At 39.4% G+C, this 26,226-nt stretch overlaps 2 protein-coding genes across 2 annotated transcripts in view; one reads left to right on the top strand and one right to left on the bottom strand.

Annotated features, from left to right (window-relative positions):
- PEX3 (peroxisomal biogenesis factor 3) lies at positions 1 to 14,300 on the top strand. The gene is made up of 12 exons (XM_009281567.1): positions 1 to 63; positions 911 to 1,061; positions 2,465 to 2,546; positions 6,357 to 6,400; positions 7,627 to 7,751; positions 9,109 to 9,175; positions 9,275 to 9,329; positions 9,603 to 9,759; positions 10,701 to 10,771; positions 11,560 to 11,682; positions 12,865 to 12,961; positions 13,497 to 14,300. Exons 1-12 carry the CDS (start codon positions 1 to 3, stop codon positions 13,578 to 13,580), a joined length of 1,119 nt encoding a protein of 372 aa, XP_009279842.1. The 3' UTR covers positions 13,581 to 14,300.
- The window catches only part of FUCA2 (fucosidase, alpha-L- 2, plasma), a 114,090-nt gene continuing 101,703 nt past the window's right edge, over positions 13,840 to 26,226 (bottom strand). Inside the window, exons 5-10 of the mRNA XM_009281566.2 lie at positions 22,936 to 23,123; positions 20,899 to 21,238; positions 20,064 to 20,274; positions 18,452 to 18,642; positions 17,105 to 17,213; positions 13,840 to 15,615 (exon numbers count right to left, since the gene is read on the bottom strand). Coding sequence (XP_009279841.1) covers positions 15,475 to 15,615; positions 17,105 to 17,213; positions 18,452 to 18,642; positions 20,064 to 20,274; positions 20,899 to 21,238; positions 22,936 to 23,123 — 1,180 coding nt within the window. The 3' untranslated portion in view covers positions 13,840 to 15,474. The remainder of the gene's footprint in view (positions 15,616 to 17,104; positions 17,214 to 18,451; positions 18,643 to 20,063; positions 20,275 to 20,898; positions 21,239 to 22,935; positions 23,124 to 26,226) is intronic.

Genomic DNA, 26,226 nt, shown 5'->3' with positions numbered 1-26,226 from the left:
ATGCCCTGGGTGGAGGGGGAGAAATTCAGGCAAAGCAGCTTGCAGTGGGCAAAGGTGCTGAGGGTAAGTATAGAAGACATAGTGGTATCTTGAGGAATGGCTTAGAAAGGGGGACAGAGATGAGGAAAGTTAAGAAGAGGGCTGTGGGCAGCCTGGAGGGATCTCTGAACCTCTGGTGGTGTGGGAAGAGCAGTTGGGGGAAACTTCAAAGGGATGTATGTTGGGAGAGGAGGAAATGTAGAGCAAAAATTTGTGGTGGGTCTTTGTAGAAACGGAGATTCATAGTGAGGGTGATGAGGGATCATCTTCATCCTCAAGGGTAGGAGAAGAGTAGGAACCAGGCATGGTAAGAAATAAGAGGGCCACAGTCAAGCCCCACTGAAGCTAAGGTTCTTCCTACGGACAAGTTTCGGAACAAAACAAAGGAAGTGTTGGTCTGTAACATTTTTCTCTGATTTTTAAGTGATTTTTAAGACTTGAGTTTTATCTCTAACTTCTGATAATTTTAGAAAGATATCTTTTAAAAAAATTCAATTTTCATCCATCTCCAGACCTATGCATTTCAGTTTCTTTTCTTTATTCTTTGTTTTTGTTACCCTACATTTTTTTCTCTTCCCAATATTTGCTTCAATCTCTTCAGTACTAGTTGTTCACATTGCAGTAGTACCAAAAATGCCTTCTTTGAAAGGCAAGATACCTCTTCTCAGGAAAGTTTCTCATATTGATTCAAGTCATTACCCTTGACATTTTAATTAATTTTGAAAACGTTATTTCTGAGTATTACTTTGTCAATCAGTATTAAAATACTCAAGACCCACATATCCCAAAAAAACCACTATGCACCCTTATGGTTTAGAATCAAAGGAAGGGGCTGAAGGGGCCCTCCTCACATTTTTAAAGCACCTTGTAATATGAAAATCTCTCTGTAGGAGTCTATTTACTGGGAAAATATGGGCAGAAGAAAATCAGAGAAATCCAAGAACGAGAGGCAGCTGAATACATTGCCCAAGCGCGAAGGCAGTATCATTTTGAAAGTAATCAGAGGACATGCAATATGACAGGTAAGATAAGGAAATAGCTACTGTTCTGACAGTTGGAATTATTTGGGGATTTATACTACATATTGACAGGAAGGAAGAATAAAAAATGTAGGTGAATTCAAAATCTTAATTAAATACTAGTGCATAAATAGAGTCATTTTGCATAATAAAAACAGAATCTGAAGGAAAGAGGATTGAAGGGATTTCTAGGGGTCATCTTAACCCTTGGTTTGAATATATCCATCTATAATGCATAGAAATATACATGCAGGTTACGGTTTTTTTGTCACTTTGAGACCCTTTGCGTATTGCCCTGAACTGCATGTGGTATTGAGGTATGAAACAGCACCCAGATTCAAACAATACCGAATTTACAGCAGGATTATTTTATTCATTATAGCACACTGTTAGTAAGCTACACAGAGAGCTTGGTGGGTAATTTTTATTTACAAATAAGCAGCACATCAGCCCATTAGTTCCCTACATTTTAACAGTTAAAAGGTACCTGACTAGCTGGGGAGCAAAAAGTGAAAGTATTTCTATTACAGTATTGGTCTTTGGATTTTTGGAGAGGAGATGGTAGGGTAGAGTTTAACAAAATCCTTGTCATTCTTGTAAATACAGGCCATTCAAAACTATTTCTATAAAACAAATTGGGCAGCACTTTCTTCTCCTGTTGAAATTTGTAATGGCTTCTTGGGTGGCTGCAAATGCTTTCTGCACACTGTGTTTACCCTGACATGAAATACCCTGGTATTTAATTTTCATCTTTTCCATTTTGTAGTGCTGGGATTGATTTTACTGCAAGGATGAAGTTTTTCTTTGCCCTTCGTTGTACAAAGTACCTTCTATCTGGCAGCATGCGTTCTTGTCAAGATTTCTCATATTTTTTCTTAGTATTTATTATGTTCTGTGCATGCTTGTTTTCTATTTCCTGTTCCCATCATATAACAGCAGATTGGACATTGAATATTCTGAAAGTAAAGGATTTTTTCCCACCAGCTTTCTTTTGTTTACAACGTACCTTTCTCTGGTTCTCTTGTTGGGGAAAAAAAACAAACCTCGGATCTTTTTCTTCTCATTTGGAGAAGTGCAACAGTGTAGATTTTCACCAGATTTTCTTCTGGGGAGTTGAAGGCACGTATATGCAGGATGTGAGTGCACATCTGCAGCTAGAGCCAGCAAAGACATGCAGCCGTGGAAGGGCAGCATTGTGCCCAAGCTCATAAGAGGCACTAAGAGGCACGCAGGTAATTGCACTTCTGAGTACCTCCAGGGTTTCCTATTTTGTTTGTCCTCCCAGCTTTGCCTGTTGAGCAATGGGATTTACATTGTGTAGCAGCTATTGAGTGAGAGCTGGGGATAGGTTTATGATGATTTTTTTTGATGTTGACAGATTTTTTCTTTTTCTCTTTTAATAACAGTGCTGTCAATGCTTCCAACATTGAGGGATGCCTTAATGCATCAATTAAATTCTGAGAGTCTCACATCTCTTCTTAAAAATAGGTAAGACTGTTTTGTTAATTGTGTTAAAGATCACTTGTTTGGATCACAAGATAAGGGGTTTTTTTCAACTTATATATTTATAATATAGACAGCATGCAGGATTTTGGTTCTGTGTCCCATTGAGTCACTAGTCTTAAAGTATTTTGAAATTGCTACGTAAATATTTTGTGTCATGTTAGATGTATTTTGATAGGTATGGCTGGCATTTTCCAAACATTACAAGAAATAATAGTTCCTTTAAGATGCTGCAGAGAGCCACGGTTTTTGTTGAAATGCTTCTAAGATAGGCAGATAAAGTACTTACAGGATCTAGTCCTCTCTTAAACAGGACAGAGTATCTTGACTGAGTTGTTGATGTTGTGTTTGTAAAAATGTTTATGTAATCTTATCAAGGTCAGACATGAATAGTCATGGAGAGTATCCAAGATGAGATTGCAAATGGATGTAAGCTATGAGAAGTAATTTTTTTTCTTTTTGAAGTAGAACAAATAGGGGCATGTCATACTGTAAGAGGAATGCTTCCCTGTCAGAAAACACCTTTGATTTCCTTATAACTGCAGGAACAAATAGCGTATTTTTAAATATATAAAGTGCATAATAGCATACTTTAAAAGTAGAGTAAGCTGCTTGGCATTTGCCATGGAGTAAAAGTGTTACGTAGGCAGTTAACACAGGGTTTCTGACTCACTCTAGACTGCCTTTCTAGTTTACCTCCCACTAGCTTATTTATATAGCTATAACTTCAGCTGACCAGCATTTAATAGATTACCTATCCAGTCATTGTCTTTTTTTCAGTCAAAAAAACTCCCACAACAAGGCAACAGAATGTGATATTTAAAGTGGGAATCACAGCCTGAACGATATTTTTATAACAGATTATCTGAGAATTTGCAACTGTAATTGAATATTATTTACCCCAAACAACAAGAAATTAGGAAAAGTTAATTTTAATGGAATATTTAATATACCTGTCATAATAAGAGTTTTACTCAATGAAAATTTAACCCAAATAAACAAGAGATCTTGTGGATCATCAGATTTGTCTTCTGGACTGTGCAGCAAAATAGTCTACAAAGGCCTGCAATCCTTTGTTCAGTGGTGAAGACATATAATGCCTTAGTTTGTTCTCTGTAGCATGCATTCTTTTATCAAAATATATCTGGTGTCCCTAACTTGTTTGACTAGTTGAAACAGTTTATGGGTACGGTGACACACTTCTGAATTCCAATAATCCCAGGGAAAATAGAGATGAGACTTTCTGTTATTATTGTTATGCATTTCTGAAAACAAATACTTCTTAAAATGCTGGTTACTTGCAATATCCTGTAAGCATGGATATCCATTTAGAGTGTATCTTACAGTGGAGTTTGTGTCCTAATGCTTCTTTTTTTGGCTTATGCTGAGGAAGTTTTAACTAGATGCTTGAACTTTTTGAACTGAAAAGGTAGAGAAGGGGTTGGGAAGGCACACATCATGGAATGAGCCATCAGGGCTCATTCCGCTTTGAAGTGAGGCTTTGAAGAAGCTCTGCATTCTTGTGCTACACATGGAGGTATAGATCTGTCTCTTTTCTTTCTATGTCCATTTGAGAAGATGAATCAAATGGCTCTGGACCTTTGAGTGCCATTGTTGAATATACAAAAGAGTAGATGTGGAGATTTACCTTTCTTAATGTCCCTGAAGATATATTCTTTTTCTCACATCATCTATGTTGTGGCTTAGCATGTTATGGATCTATGTTATCATATGTTACAGCTCGTGTTATGGCTCAGGTAAACTCCTTTAACTTCAAATCCGTTCACTTCCTTAAATTTAAAAACTTTTTACATTGCTTTAGTAATTTGGGGCGGTCAGTGCTAGGTTGGGGGTGTAAGCAGGCCGAAGTCTTCAGTCTACCAGAGAAACTTTTAAAGAGGGAGCGGCGCACAAGACCACAGATGTTCTTGCTCTGTCTGTCGTCCTCTTTTCAAAGCAATGGGATTGAATGAGGTGAAGTACCTGCTGCTGTAGCCTTGCAGGTGTTGCATATCTCCCACCTATTCAGCACTTAGCTTTATTCCAAACCTGTATTTTTTTTGTTTGCATTGCTTTTTGCCTCCGTAGCAGATAATGGTTTTCCAAATAAATAAATGTGAAATGAAAGTTGAGTTTTGAGTAGCAGCTGAGTCTTAGTAAATTGCAGCAGATGAAGGCTGAAAATCCATTTCCACTGTTTGGCTTAATACTTGCAGACTTAAACTACTACCTGGCTGTTGCCTTATGTTGTGAGGAGAAACTCTGTAAGCATGAGCTCTAGAAAATGTTTTGACATAATAGGTGCAAATGTTGTTGGCCAACATTGATGTATTGGCTTCTCTTTCTCTCTTCAGTTGGCATGGAAAACTTACCACTCATAAGTAACAGATGTGGTTTTGAGTCCTGTTACGTGTTTTATCTATAGAAATATTACTGTATTTTTTAACAGTCTTTCCTTTGTTTTGCTTTAGAATAGCTTTTAAAACTGTTGATTTAGCTTGCAAAAAAAGAAGTATGTAAACTGGTTTTGTATGTGCCATGGATCCTTGTATCTCTTCCAGCTATCCTTTCTTTAATCTGTCTCTTTATTTTCTGGAGTTGTAGACTTAATAGTTTATTATGTCAGTTCATTTGCATTATTTGATAGCGGTGAGCTTAAAAATTCATTGTTTATGTAAGTGATATAATGGTCAAACTAATGCCAAAGTGCATGTGTTTGTTCCAGACAGATGAAAACATGCCTCAGTGGTTAATTGTGCCTGTAAAGAGAAATGATTTCTGGTGAAAAGTGTATTATTTTTTATAAACTATTATTTTTATAAACTAGGTTACTGTAAAGTCTAAGCTTTAATCTAAGCTCTAGGTTAATCTGACCTATCTGCCCTAAATATTTAAGTGTTAATTCTGATCCTAAGAAATTACCAAATGTTTCTCAAAGTGACTTTCACAAATTATTTCTTCCACGATAGAGATACAGTAGCCATTCTTCACTGACAGTGCTTAACAGGCGAGAATGGCCGATGAAACTTTTTGGATGGTTAGCTTGCTCTTATCTCTGCTACTGCTGCTATATTGCTAATATGACCTCTGGATAGTACTTATAAATATGCAGCATACCTTAGGCAGTTCAGGTGTATCTATGCAATCTACAGCCTTGCTCTTTTGACTGCAGAATATATAAAATTTTAGGAATTGGTCAGGTCAAAAAAGTAAACACGCCCCAACAAAAGAAGAAAGATCAGCTTGCATTTGTGTGGATGGCGCAAGACTTCTTTTTCACAGATGCTCATGCTCTCTTTGTTTTTTGATGATCAAATCTGAACTTTAAAACCAAGTCAGGCAATGGTAAATCTTGCAAGAAAGTAGGATATAGGAATTCTGATCCTGCGCTTATGATGCACAGGTGGATACAGGAAGCCCTACTGAACTGAGGCCTACATTAAGTCTATACAGGATCAAGGCCCCAGGAAAGACCACTTCGTACCATCAGTGGGCTTTTTCTGACTGCTTAGTCAGTAGTAACTCAAAATTGATAATGTAAGTGTATAATTGACATCACTAAACACTACATTTATACATTAAAGTTTGAATATCTTTTCTGTGACTTCATAGTGTATTGTTTATATACTGCTTTCTTGAATGAGGCAAATCAATGTAGACATGAATCTGATCTGAATAATTATAGTAGCTAAATGAGCTCACTTTAGAGCACTGTTATTTCATTTAATATATGTATTAATTTCCAAGGAAAATACACTTTTTAATGTTTAATATTTCCATTTATTTTTCCCACAGGCCAGCAAACAAATTAGAAATATGGGAGGATTTAAAGATAATAAGTAAGTGGAAATGAAAGATTCCATCTGCATAATATTTAGCATAAATTTAAAATGTCTTTCACACCCTTTAAAATGCACACTTTACACTGGGTTGTTGTTTCAGTAGGTATGAAGATAGTGTAACACACCACATGGCAAACCTCCTCTCTGCCCCCCCTCCCAAAAGCTCCTCATGATGGAATTTTTCGTAGCCCTGAGGGAAATTAGAAGCTCAGAGACGAAGGTGAAGAATTTTATTGGCCTTCATGTTGCCCTGCCCAAGAAAACTTTGTGAGACCTTTCTGTGCCATCACAGAAAAATCAAACTAGTTTTTCAGAAAGTTCTATGCTGAACCTAACAGAAAACATCAATCAGAAATGTAGGCCAGCCCTTACATGGCCAGCACTTTCCTTTTTTCAAGCCTGTTGGAGATAACCGCTGCTATGGTGGTTATGAACCCTTTAGTTCATCTTATTTATTGGCTGATGGAAGCAGCAGAAGGGAAGGAAGAATAGTGAAGTTGGATAACTATGTAGTGAATACTACTGAGCTTTTTTTTACTACTTTTGATTCCTTGGTACCATTTATTATCCCTACCGCCTCCTGGTTTTGTCTTTCCTTCCTTTTGGTTTTGTTTCTCCTTTTCACAACACCTATACAGATCCTACTTTTGATCCAGCGCCTTTCTTCCCATGTCCTTGCTAACTCAGCATATTCATGCATATTTATTCATGTCACTTCTTCCACACATCCTCTGTTGCCTAGTGGCTGGTAGCTGATCCTCATTTTCATTTTCTTTCTTTAGATATTAGCTGCTCCTGCTCAGGTAGCTTTTTTTTTTCCCAAGCTGCTGTTATGCCTTCTGTGTCTTAATTGCATGATGAGGGCTAACACACTGTGTGTATTTCCTGGCCTAATGAAGAAAGATGATTTGACAGTACATCCATTTTCCTTCTGGAGCAACTTGTATAATTTTTTTTTTTTTTCCAAAACAACTTGTGTAACGTGCAAAATGATATTAATATAGGACTTTAAATGGGACACTTTAGATGTCAATCCAGCACATATTAGACTCATGACCATCTTGGGTATGTGTTGTGAAAACGTGTGTTATGACAACCAATGAGAGAAATATGACTGTGTATTTAAAAATCATCAGCACTTCTTGAGTCTTGGAGTGCACTCTCCCTCCTTGACTCACCCTTATTTCTTCAACTTTGAAGTTATTTTGTTGTCTCTTTTCAAGGTTTCACAAGAAGCATTGTAGCTGTATATAGTACCTGTATGCTAGTAGTTCTTTTGCGAGTCCAGTTAAATATTATTGGCGGTTACATCTACCTAGATAATGCTGCACTCTGCAAAAACGGCACAGTAAGTTTCTTGTTTTGTTTCAAAGGTAGAACTTCCACTTTCTTGGAAGTGAAAGGATTATTTAGTGAGAGATAAAAAGGGCATAGCTTAGGAGTATTAGAATGAAACCAAGAGTTCTTATAAGAGTGGGAGATGTGGAAGCATTACTGGAAGTAACATGTATTGATGTGTTGTAATAGCCTCTAAATTTGGATGATTTGGTGATACTGTTGCTTAACAAAATACTAGCAATATTGAAGAATACCTTTTGTCTGCGTTTGTGTTGCTTAAAGAAGGTTACTTCATATCTGAACACCACCATAAAATAATTTCTTTGCTTTCATTAGTTTTTGTGAAACAGTAACACTGTGTGAATGATCCAAGATACGTATGCAAATGTATATAAATGCTTAGGTCTTCCTAGCACATACATTAATTCCCCCAGTTAAATTTTCCTAGGATTAAAGAAGAAAAATGTTGTCTTTGAAATTTTGACTTTTGTTTAACTCCAGAAGGCCATCTACCTAAATGTCTGTTGGTGGGGCCAAGCAAGGTAGAAGACTTGGTTTCTGTTTACATAGTATATCTCTCACTGCTCAATAAAAATAGATCAATCCCACAGTAAGCGCGTACCCATTGTACAGAGTAAGATCTGCAAATTGTTGGACGGCTCATCTAAAAATAACGGATACAAACTTTGATTAGTTGTCGTATGCCCCTCTGCAACAGCTCCTGCTGAGAGTAAAGGATCAGCATGTCAAGGCAGGTCTGAGAAAAGCTTTCGTTAGGGAGGTCGGGGTTGATGGAGGTCGTGCTTCATTTTGTAAAACCTGAAAAAGCTTTTTTTAAAAGGGCAAGGTGAGGTTGGACTAGAAACGTGTTTCCTTTCTGTTATTTTTCCAATAGAGAATAGGGTTGACAGGGCCAACTCTGAGGCACTCCGCTGGAGCAAACTGGGATCCTGTCTCAGTTCCTGACAGCTTCTTTTCTGTCAGATAGGCTTTTGTTAGGGTTGAGCATACCTATCCTATTCCACTAGGTTTAACTTTTGGGGTGATGGAGAGTCTAGTTTCACCTGCAATGCAGTTTTTTAAGAGACTTTCCTATATATGAATGAAAAGTGATTTTTCTGTGCCACTGAAGATGGAAGAGAGTTCATTATAGTATTGAAAAGAAGAATGCCAGAGGGCTTATGAAAGATCCATGGGTTGATGGCAGGAAGAGAGTCAGAAGCTACAGAGTTGCATGAGAATGGGGAATCCATCTGCTGCAGGGTATTATAAAGGTTAAGGAAATTGGTCGCAACCGGTTTGAAATGATTTTTGCATTGTTCTCTACTGGTGACGTGTCACAGAACTGTTGTGTTTTTCCTCCGTAGACACCACTAGCTCCCCCTGAAGTTCAGCAGCAATATTTATCAAGTATTCAGCACCTTTTAGGAGATGGTATGGTGCTTATTATGAGCTAACTACACTTACAAAATTCTACTTTTTTCTAGACTTGAGCAAATCATTAGAATAATTTTGACGCTTTCCTCCCTCTAGGACTGACTGAATTAATAACTATTGTTAAACAAGCTGTACATAAAGTTTTTGGAAGGTAAGATTCTATATTTCTCTGTGGTTAGCTTTTAAGTTTTATTGTGATGACTGTTCCCAAAACAATGAGTTTTATTAGAATCAAAAAAGGGAGGAGGTGTACTGACTGTACTGACTTTTTCCAAAACAACTTTTTTATTATAGCAGTCTATGTCTGCCAGTGCAAACCAATGTAGCAGATTGGGATCCTGTTACTTGTGAACATGTTATCAGTAGGAGAGCAAAGCATCATTATTCATTTTGCAATCAACACTGTAGTCTTTTTCCTTTCCAGTATTTCCCTTAAGCACACCCTATCTCTTCTGGAGCTGGAACACAAACTTAAAGATATCAGGAAAGTAGTGGAACATAAAGATTCAGATCAGATTGCATCTTACTCTCCCTTATGTCATTATCTGATGCCAGATGAAGAAAACCCCTTGGCTACCCAGGTACTTGTTTCAATTTCTTTCATCTACCTTTTTTCATTCTGCTTTTTTTTGTTTGTTGTTTTTGGGGAGGGAAGGGTACTTAACAGTCCTCTAGTTGTACCGTGGTATCTGTATCTTTAATAAATGGCGATGCCTCTTCCTTCATAAATCAAGTGTCCTTTCCTCTTTAATCTAGGCAAAGTAAAGTTGTACTTTCTTCAGATTTGTTTGGAAAGAAGTGTCATCGTCGGAATGTCAGCTCTGAGCTCAGAAACACAGCCCAGTTACTGCTTTTAGCCTGTGATGTGTGCTGTAACGCAGTGCAGCTTAGCTCAGCCCTAAGCTAAATTGTATTACCTTGCACTTGTGTATCAGCAAAGATCATGGACAATGGTAGCATCTTGGCTGATGCACAAGAAGGTGATGCTGTGCTGGAGTCATTTGTTGTTTGGGACGGAAAATGAACAGGAGTCAAGAGAGAGGTGTATCTAATCCCAGTTGTAACATTAAAGTAGTTTCCTAAGTTTTGTAAAGGTGTTTGTCTCCATGCATGCCATAGGTTGGAGAAAACTCATTCATAACTTGATCTTATACTAGTATGAAGAAGAAACAGGCTTCAGTGTGTGACTACATGCACTTATCCCTTTAACTTAAGCTGATATGCAGGGTTTATTTCCGTTTTGGAGGTCAGAAGTGGAAAAACTACTTTGCTTGATTAGTCTGGTATTTCCTGCTAATACTGTTTTTAGTAAAAAAAAAATCCTACAGTGACCATTTAAAAGGAAAATTAGAACACAAATTATAAAGAATCCGATTTACGACAATAAATCTTTTCTTTTAAATGGATTTGACTTATACATCTTGACTTAATTCCATGGTACAAAACTCTTCTATTTCTACTCTTATTCTTACGGTTGCCAATGGATTTCTTACTAAATAGTGTCTGTCTTTGCTTTTTCTAGGCCTGTGGACTCACAGAAAGAGACGTTGCTACAATTAAATTACTTAATGAAACTAGAGATATGCTAGAAAGGTATAGAGAAATATCCTGTATTCACATTAAACTCCTCCTCACAACTGTTGTTTATGTAAGACAATTACTTTCATATACAAAGCTGTCAACTTTCATTTGTGAAATGTGACTGCTCTGCTGCATTGTAGGCTGGGATTTTCAAAATTTCAGAGCTCTGAAACTCATTTATAAGAAATAATCCTGCCTTATCAAGATAGCCGGGACGTCCTTCCCAGTCAGACCCCCTTATCTCTTCCTCACCTTTTCTGTAGTTAGGCAGGAACAGAGGAGTACTTCTCTTCTGCTAAAGCGGGGTAAATTGAGAGTAATTTTATTGGATTTACTTGCTTTGATAAAATGAACACCAGTTTTGGCTTATCAGAATTTATTTTTAATGCAGGGGTTTGAGAGTGGTTGTATGCGTCCTTTTACCAGAGAGCTACTGAAGTGAGGCTTCCGTGATAAACATTGAATATGAGCGAATTGAGCCAAATGCCAAACTATTCTTATAATTTAGCTGCTAGAGATCTGGGACGTTTTAAGGATAAGTCCCTTCTATGTTATTACTTAGTAAGAAAGAGAGAAGTGAGGAACGCTTTAGATTTGTCTGGTTTTTAGTAACCTTAGGGTAGAGTGTAGGTTGTTGATTGGTTTGCTGTGGAGTTATTGGGGAGCAGGTCTTTCTTGAGGTAGCTGTACTAATGGCCTTTCGTCTGGGTCATACATCTGTAGCATTGAATACTTGCAGCGTTTTTTAGTTTGAAAAAATAAATCCCAGGAATCAAACCGTTTGTTTGTTTGTTTTTCAGTCCAGACTTCAGCACAGTTTTGAGCACATGTTTAAATAGAGGATTCAGTCAACTGCTGGACAATATGGCAGAGTTTTTTAGACCTACTGAACAGGACCTCTCTCAGAATGGCTCTGTAAATAGGTAAATGTTTTCTTTTGTTGTGGTTCTCCTGTGAATAATGCTTTGGGTTCACAGTGAATTCCAAAAAAGGCTACTGGTTTTGCTGCCTACTTGAAGCCCTCATGCTAGAAAGGATTCTGTTTCTTGCTTTTCAAGAATAAATACAGTCTCCTCACTTCACCCATGAAGCTGCTAGAATTCACATGAGGTATCTTTCCCACCATTACTTGCAGATCTAGAAGTAGAAATCAGAAGACCTATACTTCCCACTTTTTGCCAAGACTGCACAAGCAGAGTGCCTTTCTAGCTGAGGAGGATTTACCCCACTGGTGGTGACTACTGAAAGATGTACTGCAGTACCTCCCCTGTGAGGCCGTGAGAAAGACAGCGTTCCCCTAGCATTAGCAGATACGCTCTGTGTGCCCCAGACTCTGTCAGTCGCTGTAGTTCTCAAGGAAGGTGGGCGTTACTGTGACTCTCCAAATACATGTAGCCAAAGCACCTACGGAGCTTTAGGTTCTTCGCTGGTATGCTGAAGAAGAGATTAACATTCAGAATCTTCTGCCTCTTCCTAGAAGGCTGTTTAAAAATAGCTTTTATTCTGAAGTTAACTTCGGTTTTAAACAGTGCAGTGAGAGTGTTACAAATCCAAAAGCTGAGTTCAAATCCTTGAAATATGATTTCTCAAATATTAAAATTAAAACCCGGAATAATAACTGGGTTTATGTACGCTTATTTTAACAACTGATGGCTCTCAAAGAGTAATGTTTTTATTTATATATATATACTATTTACATCACTGAAAATATCCCAAAGGCTGTAGTTTGGCTGTCTGTCCTAAGCCTGGTTTTGAGTTTGAAATAGTGTGAGATTGTAGAGCGGCACTTCTAACAACTGTTTACACACACACACACACACACACACACACACACACAGACTCTGGCTAAACAATATTTATCTTGCATGAAAGCAAGTATGAAACTGTGCGCAATAAGAACACCAATTGAAATTTGCTTTGGTGGTACTTTATATTAAATGAAAGACTTGATAGGGAAAAAGAACTTCATCTGTACGTTTTAGTTTGCAGTCTTTCAACTCTTACTTCAAGTAAATACTAATTATTTAGAATTGTAATAATCACAGTTTAGTGGCTTTACTAATGTCAGAGCAGGTCTAGGTCAATATTTTTTCGTTCTTTTCTAGTCTTTCCAGTGTCAGTCTTCCTTTAGCCAAGATAATTCCAATAATAAATGGACAGATCCATTCAGTATGCAGTGAAACACCCAGTCACTTTGTTCAGGTAAGAATCTTGCTTATTTAAAATATCCCAAATAAAATTTTGAAATGAACATTGTATATTTCTTTTCAATAACATAATTCATTGTTTAATTTCAGTGGCTTCAAAAAAAAAGTAGAAACAATTGGCATAACTTAAACTTTTTGTAAACTTGTATCTTCCGAAAATATGCTATTTCTCTAGAACCTCTTCCCTCTGCTAAACTGTGCAGGAGCACACAAAGGTCTCTCGACTTGGTTCTACTTGCAGTTCTGCCCATAAACCTTTCGAAAGCAAGAAATTTGAGTTAGATCTCTGTGGGAGTGCCAGGTGCTTTTCTCATGATGAATTATGTATGAATTCTACATGATGAATTGTATAGATGCGGCACTTAGGGACATGGTTTAGTGGGCACGGTGGTGTTGGGTCAACGGTTGGACTCGATGATCTTAGAGGTCTTTTCCAACCTTAATGATTCTACGATTCTATGTACTGCAGCAAAACCAGAATAGTGGTGGAGGTGTTTGCTAAGCAAATTTATTCTTTAAATTTCTTCCAGGACCTGTTGATGATGGAACAAGTGAAAGATTTTGCTGCTAATGTTTATGAAGCTTTTAGTACCCCTCAGCAACTAGAGAAATGAACTGCACATTTATAGGAATAGATCCTGTATTTATAACAAATCTCTTGTGACTACTGATGAGACTTGGGTTAATTTTATAATGGTGTAGGAGTGCTAGACCAGCAGAAAGAACATTCTGAAAAAAGTGGGAGTGAGCCCATATTTGTTCTAATTCTAACAGAATTCTGTTTCAAACACCCATTAAAAATATTCTTGTTGAAAGAATTATTGTATGTAAAGACTTTTCTATTAAAAAAGTGGTTAAACTCTTCCATAATTAATTTGATTATTTTATTGCATCTGAAAGGCATCTGGTGGCAGTATTACAGCACATTACTAAAAAACCCATTTGTTTGCCTGGGGTGTGCAAGTTTTGGAAAAAACTAATGAGAATGATCTAAGAATAGCACAGAGTAGCAGAATGAAGTCAGGCTTCTTTCTTCTTCTCCCAAATTTTTCTTTTTATAAAGGAAAACTTTTTTCCCTTAACTTTACCAATGTTATTCCAAAGAGTCTCTCATTCTTCAGAAAGCCTTTGCCAACTGATGCACGTTCCTCTTGAACAAGCTGGGGGGGGGTGCGCTCTCTGTTACTTAATACTAAAGGAATGTGGATTTTTAGAAGTTCTCTTGTTTATGCTGTTCAAACAGCTATGCTGTACACATTCACTTGTAAATATTTTATCTTAATTTGTATTAATTTTGAGCCCAATTGTCTGTATTGTAATAAAATATTTTAATGTAAGATTTGTGCGAGTATTCACGTTACTAGCAGGAAAGGCAATAACCTCATTTGGTCCATCACCTAAAATCTTGACGTAGTTGAAAGAGTAAGTTTAACTTATACAGTAATAGTTTTGCACTTGTTAACATTACTCGGGAAAAATAAACCTTTGATCCCTACACTGAAACAATTCATGCTGCTTGTTGTCCTATACCTCCCCCTCTTTGCAAACTTCATACTGCGGGTCTGTCCCTACAAATCTTGACACGTTATGAGTCTGGGAATTTTTCAAGTTGGATTCAATCATCTCCCCTCTGCTTAAAACGTTGTCTCTCTGCCAAAGTTGAGGATCCCTAGCAACTCCTGATTATTTCTCTTTTTTTAAAAAGTTAGTCATTGAAGTATATGTTTTGTTTAGTAGTCCGCAGAAGGCACCCTGGTAACTGTAAAAACAATGGCTGTAAACAACAGTCAGCTTTAACCATGTAAAATCACACAAAACAGAAAAAAAAACCCTCCCGCTTCACTTGTATCCCAATAATGGATAGAATTACTCAACAGTAGGAACAGATAAAACTAATGATTTCCATGACGAGAAGTGAAGATGTACATATGCATTGCCTCCATGCATTTGTGATGAATTCCTAACCCTTACAGGACTGTTCTTGCAGATACACTACCCTCCTCAGCTAAAACCACCAGCTGCCAGTTGTTGCACACAACTGGAAAAAGTTTATTCTTTTCTCCAAAACTGACAGTTTTTACTGTACAGTTTTGTGGAAGTCAGTTCTTCAATGCAAGAAATCTAACTGCTGTGCATTTGAATGCTGGCTTGAGCTAGCTTTGTTCCTTCTCATGACTCTAAAAAGCTAGCGCCTGGTTTTTTTTCCCTCTGTTCTTCACATAACTTGGCAAGAAACTGACTAAAAAAAAATGGAGAGGTCAAGGTAGACGCTCAGTTTTTCACACAAGTTCGAAGAAAGAAACTGCATGCGGAGATCCAACTATCTAGTGCTAGATTTCATGTGAGCTTCATTCCATTCCATCCTTTAATAACAGCCCGCCTTTCAGAAAAAGAGTGAAAGAAGTATCGATGTTTCTCTGTCAAGCAAGTAAGAGTTAGAAACCAGCGATGAGAAACTGGGCAAAACGTCAGCATTCCCTCCTACCCAAGGCTCCAGCACTCTATGGCTCAGTTTATGTCGGTCAGTTGCAAAGTCCAGCCCCACTGACATGGCAATTGCTTAGGAGTTAATTGAGGTAGAGCTATCGCCATTCCCTTTTCTCCCAGTGCAACCCATTTCAGCAGTTCCTTGTAGCCAATCAGCTTCACCTGAGGTAAAAACATACACCACAGTTAGAACAGTGCCTTTTCAAAGTGCACATAATTGCAAAATTGACAAACGAAATGTTGTTCCATAGCTACTTTACTATTCAATTATCCTTAAATGCCACTTATCGACCAAATGAATGATAAAACAATGATTAAAGGTAGAAGAAAAAGACTTGCAAAGTAGATAGGTATGTAAGCTAGTGATGCTGGGTCTTGAGAAGTACTTAGGTCTGTAAAAGGTACATAAACACTTTTCAGAAGTATTTAGGATGGGATTTGGGTCTAAGCAGGGATCCAGGCACCACAGTACGCAGCTTCGTATCGCCTATTTCTGAAATGCCCATTTCCCATGGTGGAACTTGTAGTCTTGAGTGAGCAGTATTTCTTACAGAGCGCAGCCAGGTATCTCAGAACAGAGCTGACCTGAAGAACCTCTCCACTAAAAACACACAAATAGGTTTTATGGTGAGACATTTACACCAGCTGGTGAAATGCTGAAAATAGTGGAGCAGCTTAAGGTAGCAGCTGAAGACCAGCCTCTACCCCTGAGGAACGTTACTCTCTTGTGCACAAATAGTCTAGATGCCTCTACAAAATTCAAGATGCATCTACATCAGTTCTGAAATTACTCTTTCTTCCTTATCGCAGAGCTCTCTTGGCACTAACTAGGTTCTTTTCATGCGGAACTAGACCAGAAGAGACAGTCTAGAAACACTCTTAATGCATTTCAGCAGCTAGTGGACATCCAGTGCATGAGACCAGGACAGAGCTAAGTGAATCCCCACCTTAAATGCACAGTGTTGATATTAAGTCCTCAGCACCAGCTGTTCTGCTCTATAAATCTGCTTCTATTGGGTTACGCTACTTGCTAGTGTAGGTGTGGCATCCCTGTCCTCCACTTCTGACCACCGCTTGCTCCGAGACACACGTCTAGGGTTGCACTGACTTACTATTTAGCATCCCTGGGCAATGAAAACCTCTGTGTGCTTTCCCTTTGTGCAAGGCTTTGACTTGAAACTACTGCACCATTACAGCAATTACAGTATCACCAAAGTCATGAAGATGGCTATTTATAAAGAAAGGTCACGCTGAGTTAGAGTCTACACAGGAAATGGGAGGGGAGGCAGGGTTTTTTTTCCTGCTACTTGGCCTCTTTTTATGATCCTTAGTTTGCAAGCTAAAACATACCCCAGCAACAAGTCAGTCTAACTTTGTTTGTTGGAGAAGAAACATCCCACTGGGAGGACGACGACAAGGAGGTCCCCGAATAAAAACAAACATGTTGCTGGGTCTCCTCCAATGTACTCTGTCTGAAGAGTTATGCATTCCCAAAGATGCCAGAAACTAAAATAAACACTGATGGAACATAACAAGTCCTAGAGGTGTTTTCCTTCAGAGCATGTTCATTTCTTGCACTGTGTGTTAAAAGCCTCACTGTTCTAAAGGGGAAGGGGGAGAGTGGGGGTGTGTGGGGGGTGTTGTCTTTTACCTGTGTTTCTCCAAGCTTAGCCTGTGGCTCACCAAGTTCCAGAGTCCCAGACACTGGCCAGTTAAGGAAGATAGCATTGACTTTGCCTTCTTTAGGGCTGAAAGTGTACCTGGTTGAAAATGGGGAACAGAAACGCATGTCAGTTTTTCCTTGCAAATTTTCTGAAGCGATACACAGAGTGCTTTCAAGACTGGAAAAAATGGATTTGAAAAGTCAGCATTAATTACATTTTCACACACATAACCATCTTTTCAGACAATTTATACCCTTTAATAAAGTACTGTTCCCTGAAAATATGTTCCAACAAACTAGAGGTAACAGAGACTATTAAAGAACTGAGTTTAGAGGTAAACATCTGTAGTAACTCACTGCTGCTCAGCCATGTGGGAAGGAGGTACCTGCAGGTCAGGGGGAATCATTAACAGATAACTGTGGGTTATATTCAGAAAAATATGGTAATTCACATCTATGCACAAACATACAGACATTCCACTAAAAAAAATTTAACAAGATTGTGTGCGACAATAAAGCTTCCACCTTGCATAGCTAGTTTTTTAAAAATTTAATTTCAGCAGACATTATCTACAGTATGTCCTTGGAAATCTTGTGGCATACGTTTGAAACATTCCTCCCTCCTTCCTTCATTTAGTTACAATTTGTTACTGCTCTTGGGAGTGGTTTAACTAAACAGTCAACAGTTCAGCATTTCAAGGCGAAAGCCAGATAGCCAAATCTTACTGTGAACAGGAGTAAAAAGGCCCGCTGAGGCAGAGAAGAGGGTCAAGACCAAAACCCTGATGGATCATTAAGGTGTTACAGCAGGTATGAGGCACAAAGGCAGGGGAGAGTCCAGAGACTGGCTGAATTTAGTGACTGAACAATTGCTGTTATCTTCCCATGCATTTTTACCTTAAAAAGAAATGCAGAATATGCTAGATTGATTTCTAGTTTCTCTCTCTCTCCCCTCTTTCACTCTAAACAGTGACATCAACTATTCCTTCGTACAGATAAACACTGCATAGCAGTTTTATATTTCTGGATTTATATTTTTTTCTATAGTTTCTGTTCCCAGCTACACTATGAAGCACAAGATCCCTAAGGAAACGCTTGCAACCTTCCCTTCTGCCTCACCATCATCCCAAAACTATGTTCTCTGACACCCATCATCTACCTACAGTTTTATACACACTTTTACGTGCAGTTACTTAAACTGACAAAAGGGTTAATTTCTTCACAGCATACAAAGTAAGACAGTGATTTCTGTAGCATCGAGTCATTAAGAATTTCAAAATTTCACATACACTGCTGCTGCTTTATGCAGCCTACACTTTGATTCAGTAGCCATACCACACTTCTGGTGTGACCGTGTCGTTCTGCGCTCTCCATGGTTTCGTTCCATAGATGGCTTCTCCGTTGACTTGCAGCCAGGCACCCATCTGCCTCAGGCGTTCCTCAAATATAACAGCGATGCGACCATCGTGAGTGGGCCCGATATTCATCAAGAGATTTCCTCCACAAGACACTGTTTCTACAAGTTGCTGAAACGTTTTTAAACACATACACAGAACATATGGTTATGGCTAATGAAATCAAGTATTTGAAGTTCTTTCTAAAGCCAGGCACACTGCTTCAGAACGATGAACTGAACGAGTTACATTACTGCTGCATGTTTAGGCTTTGGGGGTCATTCCAACAGCCAATGCAAAATTTAAGCTCCCATAAAACAAAGCTCTGCTGTCAATTTTTATGGCAGAAGACAGCCCAAAATACATTTTTGCACCAATGTCTGACTGAATCTACATTAGAATCAGATCCTACAACCTTTTAACGTTTCGACTTCTGCAGGCATTTCACAAAGGTTTTACCGATAGAACAGATAGATGATTTCTCTACACGAGAGGAGAATAAGGCTAACAGACGCCACTGCGTTTTTACTGAAGCTGAGAGAAGCAACTTCCTCCTCCTTCCTCTGTTTGATGCTCTCCCTATTTTACAGAGACATCTGTAAAACACTAGGAAGCCCTCTACAGAGTCCATAAATATTTGTGTTCACATCCACACTGCCCTCCAGAGATCATGGACCGAGATGCACAAGTCTGAGGAACAGACAGCTGGAGACGAGCTACTGAATGAATTTAAACCTTCTGCCTATGAAAAGAGGTTACTTCAATTTGAAATTATCTTTTGCAAGGACAGTACTAGGAACAGATTTGGATTAAGCAACAATAACAATCAATCTTCCCCTCACTAGCTGAATTTTGCAATTAAATGCATTTCTCTGAAAGATCGATCAGTCTTCCTTTCATTCGGTTTTCCTAAGCTTCAAATCTTTTTTTAATACCTTAGACTAGCAAAGGGAATCAATGCTCTATTAACACCAGTTGTCTGCATCTGCTAGTGTTTATCTGTCTGGCTGTCTGTAATGAGTGTGTTGGGGTTTTTTTCTTTAAATGAAGTGGGATGAAAGGAAAGTTTCTCACTACAAGGTAAAAAGACTATTAAGAGTTATAAACTGTTTCTAACTAGAAGGGGGAAAAGATGTAGCCTTCGATCAGGAGTTCCTAAACAGGAACTGTGAAACTGCAACTGTTTGCTTCTCATCAACTTAGAGGTGCGGTTACTAGAAAAAGTTAGTAGAAAAGGTAATGATGAGTCTATCCAGATCAATCTTTGGCCAGTTACTCACAGGGGAAACAGCTTCTAAGAAACTGGCTGAATTTTTACTAGATAATTTTTCTCTTAGTAATTTCTATAAAATTAATAAGAATTACATGGATATTCCATCCTGCCAGTGTTAGGCTGCAAATGAACAAAATTACTTATTATTTCATCGGTTCATTATTCAATTAAAATAATACTTTTTATAAAAATAGATACGTAATTGAAATGTTATATAGCATAATATAATGATCAGGAAGGAGAATCAGAAGTTGCAGGCAACTCCTTTGTCCCACTGTACCTTCACCAAGTCCTCGGTTGCGAGGTAATCGTCGAGTTGTGCGTTCCTCCTGTACCCCCATGACCTCTTGTCAATAGTCATACAGTTCTCCCACTTGTGAGGCAGGAGGTGGCCGGGGTTATACCGGTCACTACAAGTGTAGAAGCCACCATGTGTACAGGTGCTGCCAACTCCCCAGCGGTCATTGGTCACTACTGTGTCCCGGACGGGACTGGAAACAGAGAAATTTTCCGTTTATGATTTTTATTCTAAAAAACGCAGTCGCAGCCAGTGTAATCCCTTCCCACACACACACCCCTTCCTCCCAGAAACTAACATTTAGGATGACTTCTGCACTATTAATTTATTACAATTAGATTAAGTGCAATTTCAGGAATCCTATTCTCATCCTTTCCTAGTAAAAGGTCCAGATCGGCATTTCTTAGGGAAGTATGCTGCAGACTTTCACAGGAGGTCTGCCAGAAATCAGCCTGCACTTCACATCCACTGCCAGGTGTTCAGTCTGCGATGACAACAACGTACCCATATTAAATTATCCTGCTATCCTGTTTGTGCAGAAGACAATACTTAGGGAAGAATATGATTAGGTAGAATAGCCAATACCATCTTAACTGATTAATTTGCAAATGTGGTTAAAAAAGTATGAACCAGTCTTTTTCTAAAGCAAGCTTTGATAGTTCTAGGGAAGACCTGGGTTCTATATTTCAGGAAAATTAATATTTAGTTAAGTCCTCGTAAGTAGGGGTAACAGGTTCCACAAAACATACAGAAAATGAGACAAACTAGACACAGAGCAGAACTTCAGATAAGGAGCTAAACCAGCATCATTGTGTACCTATCATTATACAGCCAAGCCAAGAAACCAGTGCTGTTCCAGTAAGTATCTGGTGCATTTCCATTCCCATCAGACCAAATTATTTCTGGTTGGTACTTGGTCACAATTTCATAGAGTTCTGGTAATGATTTACTGGTTGGAAACTTTTTTGTCTTAAAGACGTTGGTGGCATCCTCAAGGAAGAGGGGATTAAACCATTCGAACAGGGAGTGATATAACCCAAAATGCAAGTCAGTCCTGCTTCTAACAGATGTTGCTAGTTCAGCCACAAGATCTCGTTTTGGTCCCACATCAACAGCATTCCAGTTCCAAGAATATTTGGACCCCCACAAAGTAAAGCCTGTAAAGAGAAAAATCAAGGGATAAGAAAGGAAAGCAGAAGAGGGGAAGTTATATTTCCTCCTTCTGGAAAGTAGCTTGCAAGTGTGTTGCAAAAAATAGATACAAAATAATAAAAATCATATATGTAATAATACTGTTATCATGGTATAGAGTATGCCTATAATCTGTTTATGCACGATGACGGTAGTCGTAACACCAGAACACCATGCCAGATATGTTTATGTATTTTTTTCTTCATACACATATGCATTTATATTTTTATATATATAAAGCGCTCAATTTTCCAGTTCTGTACTGCTTAGGTTAATTATTCCTTCTCCTTAATTATCCACTCCATTCATATGCCCCAATTAAATTAACCAAAAATACAGCAACTTTCGAGGCATCTACATTTTCACTGAATGTATCAAATGTGAACTGTGAATACACATTCAACAACCGGAAGATAAAATGCTCTCTCAGTTGCAGAATGCACAAGCTATCAATCATTTGCATTCAAAGACTGTTCTCCTCCCTCCTGTTTAGATCTTACGCAAATGTTCACTTTTCATTTGTCCTGACATTTATAACAGCTCAATCAACTACTTGGTACATGTATATAGGCAGAGTGCAAAAAGAAACAGCTTCTAAAATATCAGCGTTAAATATCAGGAGGGATTTAACGTTTCAGACATCCAGCAATCCAGCACAAGCACTTCCAAGTACTACCGCACTGCAGACTTAGACCACTGCCGGAAGAGCTCCACTTTCACCTTCAAACTGCTTTATACCCATTGCCTAATAAATCTTGCAATCTTTTTGTGAACTGGAAACATGTAATTGCATCGACTAGACAAACAAGCTAAAAATTCATGCCCCAGGCTACAGGACAGACTAAATGAATCATGGTTCTTTTGAAGTCACTGGGAATTACACCACGGGCATCATCAGGATCAAGATTTTATGCGTGTTAGAGCTGAGATTAAAATTCACAAGTTACTAGTTGCCAGTCTTGAACCCACATCTCACCAAACACCAACAACATTCACCAGATGTACTGTCATATTGCATCTTAGTATATTACACTTTCTTTGCTACCATGTTTCCTTCCAACCACTTTCTCTTCCTTTACTTTTCTCTGCAGAGTATCTTACAATTACAGTGCCAAAAATCAATCGTGCCTGTAAAGTTCCAGACCTGGTTCAAGGTTTTGGCTTCTATGCACTGTATCAGGAAGAGCTATACCCTGTGTACGTTTCTAACTCTGAAGTTGACTCCTGGAACATACTCCTAAATTCCTTGGAAAAACCTATGGAGCTCATTAACTGCCCGTACACAGCAGCTCTCCATATATGAAGCAGTGCAGAATTCACTGTTGTGGTTCCTTGAGCAATAAACTGCACAATAAAAGATAAACTATGGCTGCTGCAGGAAGCTCAGCTTCCCCCACCGCTTCAGGCTGTCTTACCTACAGCAAGAGAACAATGGCACAGTCTATTTCTCCTTCTATGCAAGCTTCATGGCCGTAGCATTTGTGTAAGAGCCAGGAAAACACACGCACATTTCTTGGGTGGTTTGTTTCCTCTTTGGCTGGGCTGGGGCAGGTAAGCCTGCCCGGCTTTCTCTATCTCTCTTAGTAGGCAGGAAAGTCACCTGGATTTTTCTTCTGTTGACAGAAATGCATCAATTACTAACATTCACAAACCTTCCACTTACCTTCATGATGTTTTGAAGTTAAGACAACGTATTTTGCACCTGAAGCCTTCAAAATATCTGCCCACTGGTTGGGATCAAAGAATTCTGCTGTAAACAGTGGCCCAAAATCTTCATAACTAAACCCAGGTGGGTAATTTGCCTCCATAAATTTCACGTAGGGCTCTCTCTTTTCCTTCTGCCAGTACCACCTACATAATACAGAGCAAAAACATGTCTGCTGGTGTATTTTTAGACAAAGAAAAGAGAATTGAAATCATCAGCTTCTATTTGTGTTCACCCTGAGAAGCACATGCACTTCAGGTACATGACACTGGCAATGGGGTAAAACTGCTTCAGAACATAACAGTATTAATTATCAAAGATTTCCTTTTGTCTGTCCTCTTTCCCTACGCTCTGCTTCTTTCAAGCACTCCACTTTGGAAAGATCCCAGGATTTCATCTGGAGCAATGTCACAAAGCAACTACACTTGGCAGTCTTACTGAGTACCCAAATCCTGAAACCATACTAGAGAGCACAGGTACAGGGTCAAAGTGAGCAGCTCAGGTGGCACGAGGAATGCACTTCTTCTGGACTAACAACTCACCCTCCTCAAGTCTCACATATCAGCCATCAGGCATCTCTGCTCTGCCCCCCACACTGCAACACCTGCAACCCACAAACATGCGGGCCAGCAGCTTTACCTCTCTGCTGGTCCAGAGTCCTCTATGCCAAACGCAACTGAGTGACCTGATGTGTGAGCGGATGCCCACGGTCCCCGAGCAGCAGAGAGCTGTGACTGCAGAGCACTGCAGCTGCTGCACACGTGAGGCTCTGAAGCAAAGGTACCTGACTAGAAGGCATGTCCTCCAACAACAGCCTGCCTCTGCAGGGACCCCACACACTAGAAATGCACCTCCGTCACAGGCTCTAGCGTGCAGGCACACACCTACCTCAGTCCACTGTACCAGTGCACGCAGATGTAGGAACCAGAAGGAAAAATAAGCCGACAACCTCTTTTTGCATCCCACCTAGCAAATGCAGGGACAGTTTCTATCCTGTGTTTCCCTATCACATCAATTCCTGATCCAGTATTGTCACTATTCCAACCAGTCTAGTCCACAGCAAGGTTTGGAGCTTTGCTGTGGTCCGAGGGTGGTCTCTCCCCATCATGATGGGCAGAGATCATAAATCACCAATACAGCACTATCTATTTTCAACCTGCTCCATCCCTCCCCTACCCAGCAATGAAAGAGGAACTCCAGAAACAGCATGCAACAGTCCTTACGGCATAAACAGCCTTATGGCTAGAGACCTTCTAACAACAACATACGTTGTGACTGCTAATGCTTACGGGAAAAGGGTCTGAAAGCATTCACCTTCCTATGAATGAAGCCAAGCAGCAAAAATCCTGTTGGCAAACTTAGACATAAATGAAAACAAATTGAAAGTGAAGGAATAAAACAGGCCAGAATCTGAATGTTCGAAATGTGTTTCTCTCTCCTGTCCTGAGCCGGACTCTGACCTCAGTTCTGTAAGACCACAGTAACCTATGGATATTGTTGTAACCTTCCCAAACAGACTTCAGCACAAACAAACATAATCTCTGACAGCCAGTTGCAGGGGCGGGGGGGGGAGAGAGGAAAAGGCCAGAATCTGAATGTTCGAAATGTGTTTCTCTCTCCTGTCCTGAGCCGGACTCTGACCTCAGTTCTGTAAGACCACAGTAACCTATGGATATTGTTGTAACCTTCCCAAACAGACTTCAGCACAAACAAACATAATCTCTGACAGCCAGTTGCAGGGGCGGGGGGGGGGAAGAGAGGAAAGAAGGAAGATGCTGAGACGGCCTCCCTCCATGAAAGAACCTGAAAAAAAACCTTTCTGACTTTAAAGTATGTAATTGCATAAAGAAACAAATAACATCCTTGCTTCTCTTCCTTTGTCACATTGTTTGCTAACAATGTGAACATTTCTAGTCTGACAGGATTAGGTTCTAGAAACATCCTGACCAAGGTTATGGAGCTCTGAGGGAAGGAGGACGGGCTGTGTGATATCAGAGTTTATGACCTTATATTTGAAGTTGCTAACACAGGACCGCAGTCATCTGACTGCGCATGCTGCCAGAAGGCCCTGAAGCAGCTTCACACCCACATGCCTAAGGATGGGAGGCAACAGGGACATAAAAAACAATTTCATCAACTACATTAGGGTGTTGTGTGGTCTTTTTAGAACAACAACAACAACAAAAAAAAAGAATGGTTGAGCCTGAACCTGTGTACCAGTATCAGAGCACAGCACTCAGAGTAAGGCCTGAACTCAAAGTTAGCCCCCCCCGCCCGAAAGCCAGTAATTAGTAAACAGAGTCCACATTTAAAAAACTGCTGAAACCCTTGAACGTAGTTCTGAAAAGTGCGGGTCAAATATTGCCTTCAGAAAACTGTGGTTTGTTTGTATTGATGTTGGTTTGTTTTACGAATATTGCATTTAAGCTTTACTATAGCTGTGCCACAGAGCTGCTATCATCTTCATATTATAAATGATAATGTGACTCACTCGAAGTCATACAGGAAGTATTTGGTAGAGCATGGAAAGAGGATAGCAAAAAAATGCTTAGAGCCAAAGGGCCTGAACCAGTGAACGCTCACAAACCAAACGTTTTATTCAGCCTTTGAACTAAAATTTGAAGGATCAGAGCTTTAGGTTCTTTTAAGTGGAAAGTACTCTTTAATAAATATAATAATAAAAAAGAAGAAAACCACCAACAGCACAAAAAGTGCATGAGAAAACTGCAGGCAATTTGCCAAGCAAGAGCAGCGATGTAGGGAGCGATGGACTCCCACGCTCCCTGCAGATGGTGCCTCGGCCCTCCAGCAAGAGCTGCTCAAGGCTCTTTTGGGGAGGCTGGGAGATCCCCAATGCTCGTCCCCAAAGAGCCTGGGGAGAGCTCCTTCATCGCAGCCCTGGAGAGGTCTCCCTCTGCCACTCAACCGCCTCTTTCACTAATGCTGTGGAAACCACATCTTTCAGCTCTACAGGCTCTCTGCTTAACTCGGTTAACATTAGCCAACATATTCAAGAGTTTTAGGGCTGGGCAGACAGAGTCAAATGTACCAGAAGCGCATTAAACACCGCTTCCTTCATAAACGGTGCCATAGAGTCCGTGGTCTCACTGGCCAGCCCCAGGTGGAAATAAACCTCTTCCTACACACCTCAGCTCCAGGGTCAGCCTGCAGAGGGGCTTTAAACCTAACCATGGCTTTTGAGGGGGGGGACACCAAACCAAACCCCGCCTGCCCCAAGAGCTACTCTCC

Source organism: Aptenodytes forsteri, unplaced genomic scaffold (assembly GCF_000699145.1).
Source record: "Aptenodytes forsteri isolate BGI_AS27 unplaced genomic scaffold, ASM69914v1 Scaffold82, whole genome shotgun sequence".
Lineage (NCBI taxonomy): Eukaryota > Metazoa > Chordata > Aves > Sphenisciformes > Spheniscidae > Aptenodytes > Aptenodytes forsteri.
Note: the sequence above shows the minus strand (reverse complement) of the source record. Positions and strands in the feature narration are given on the sequence as shown.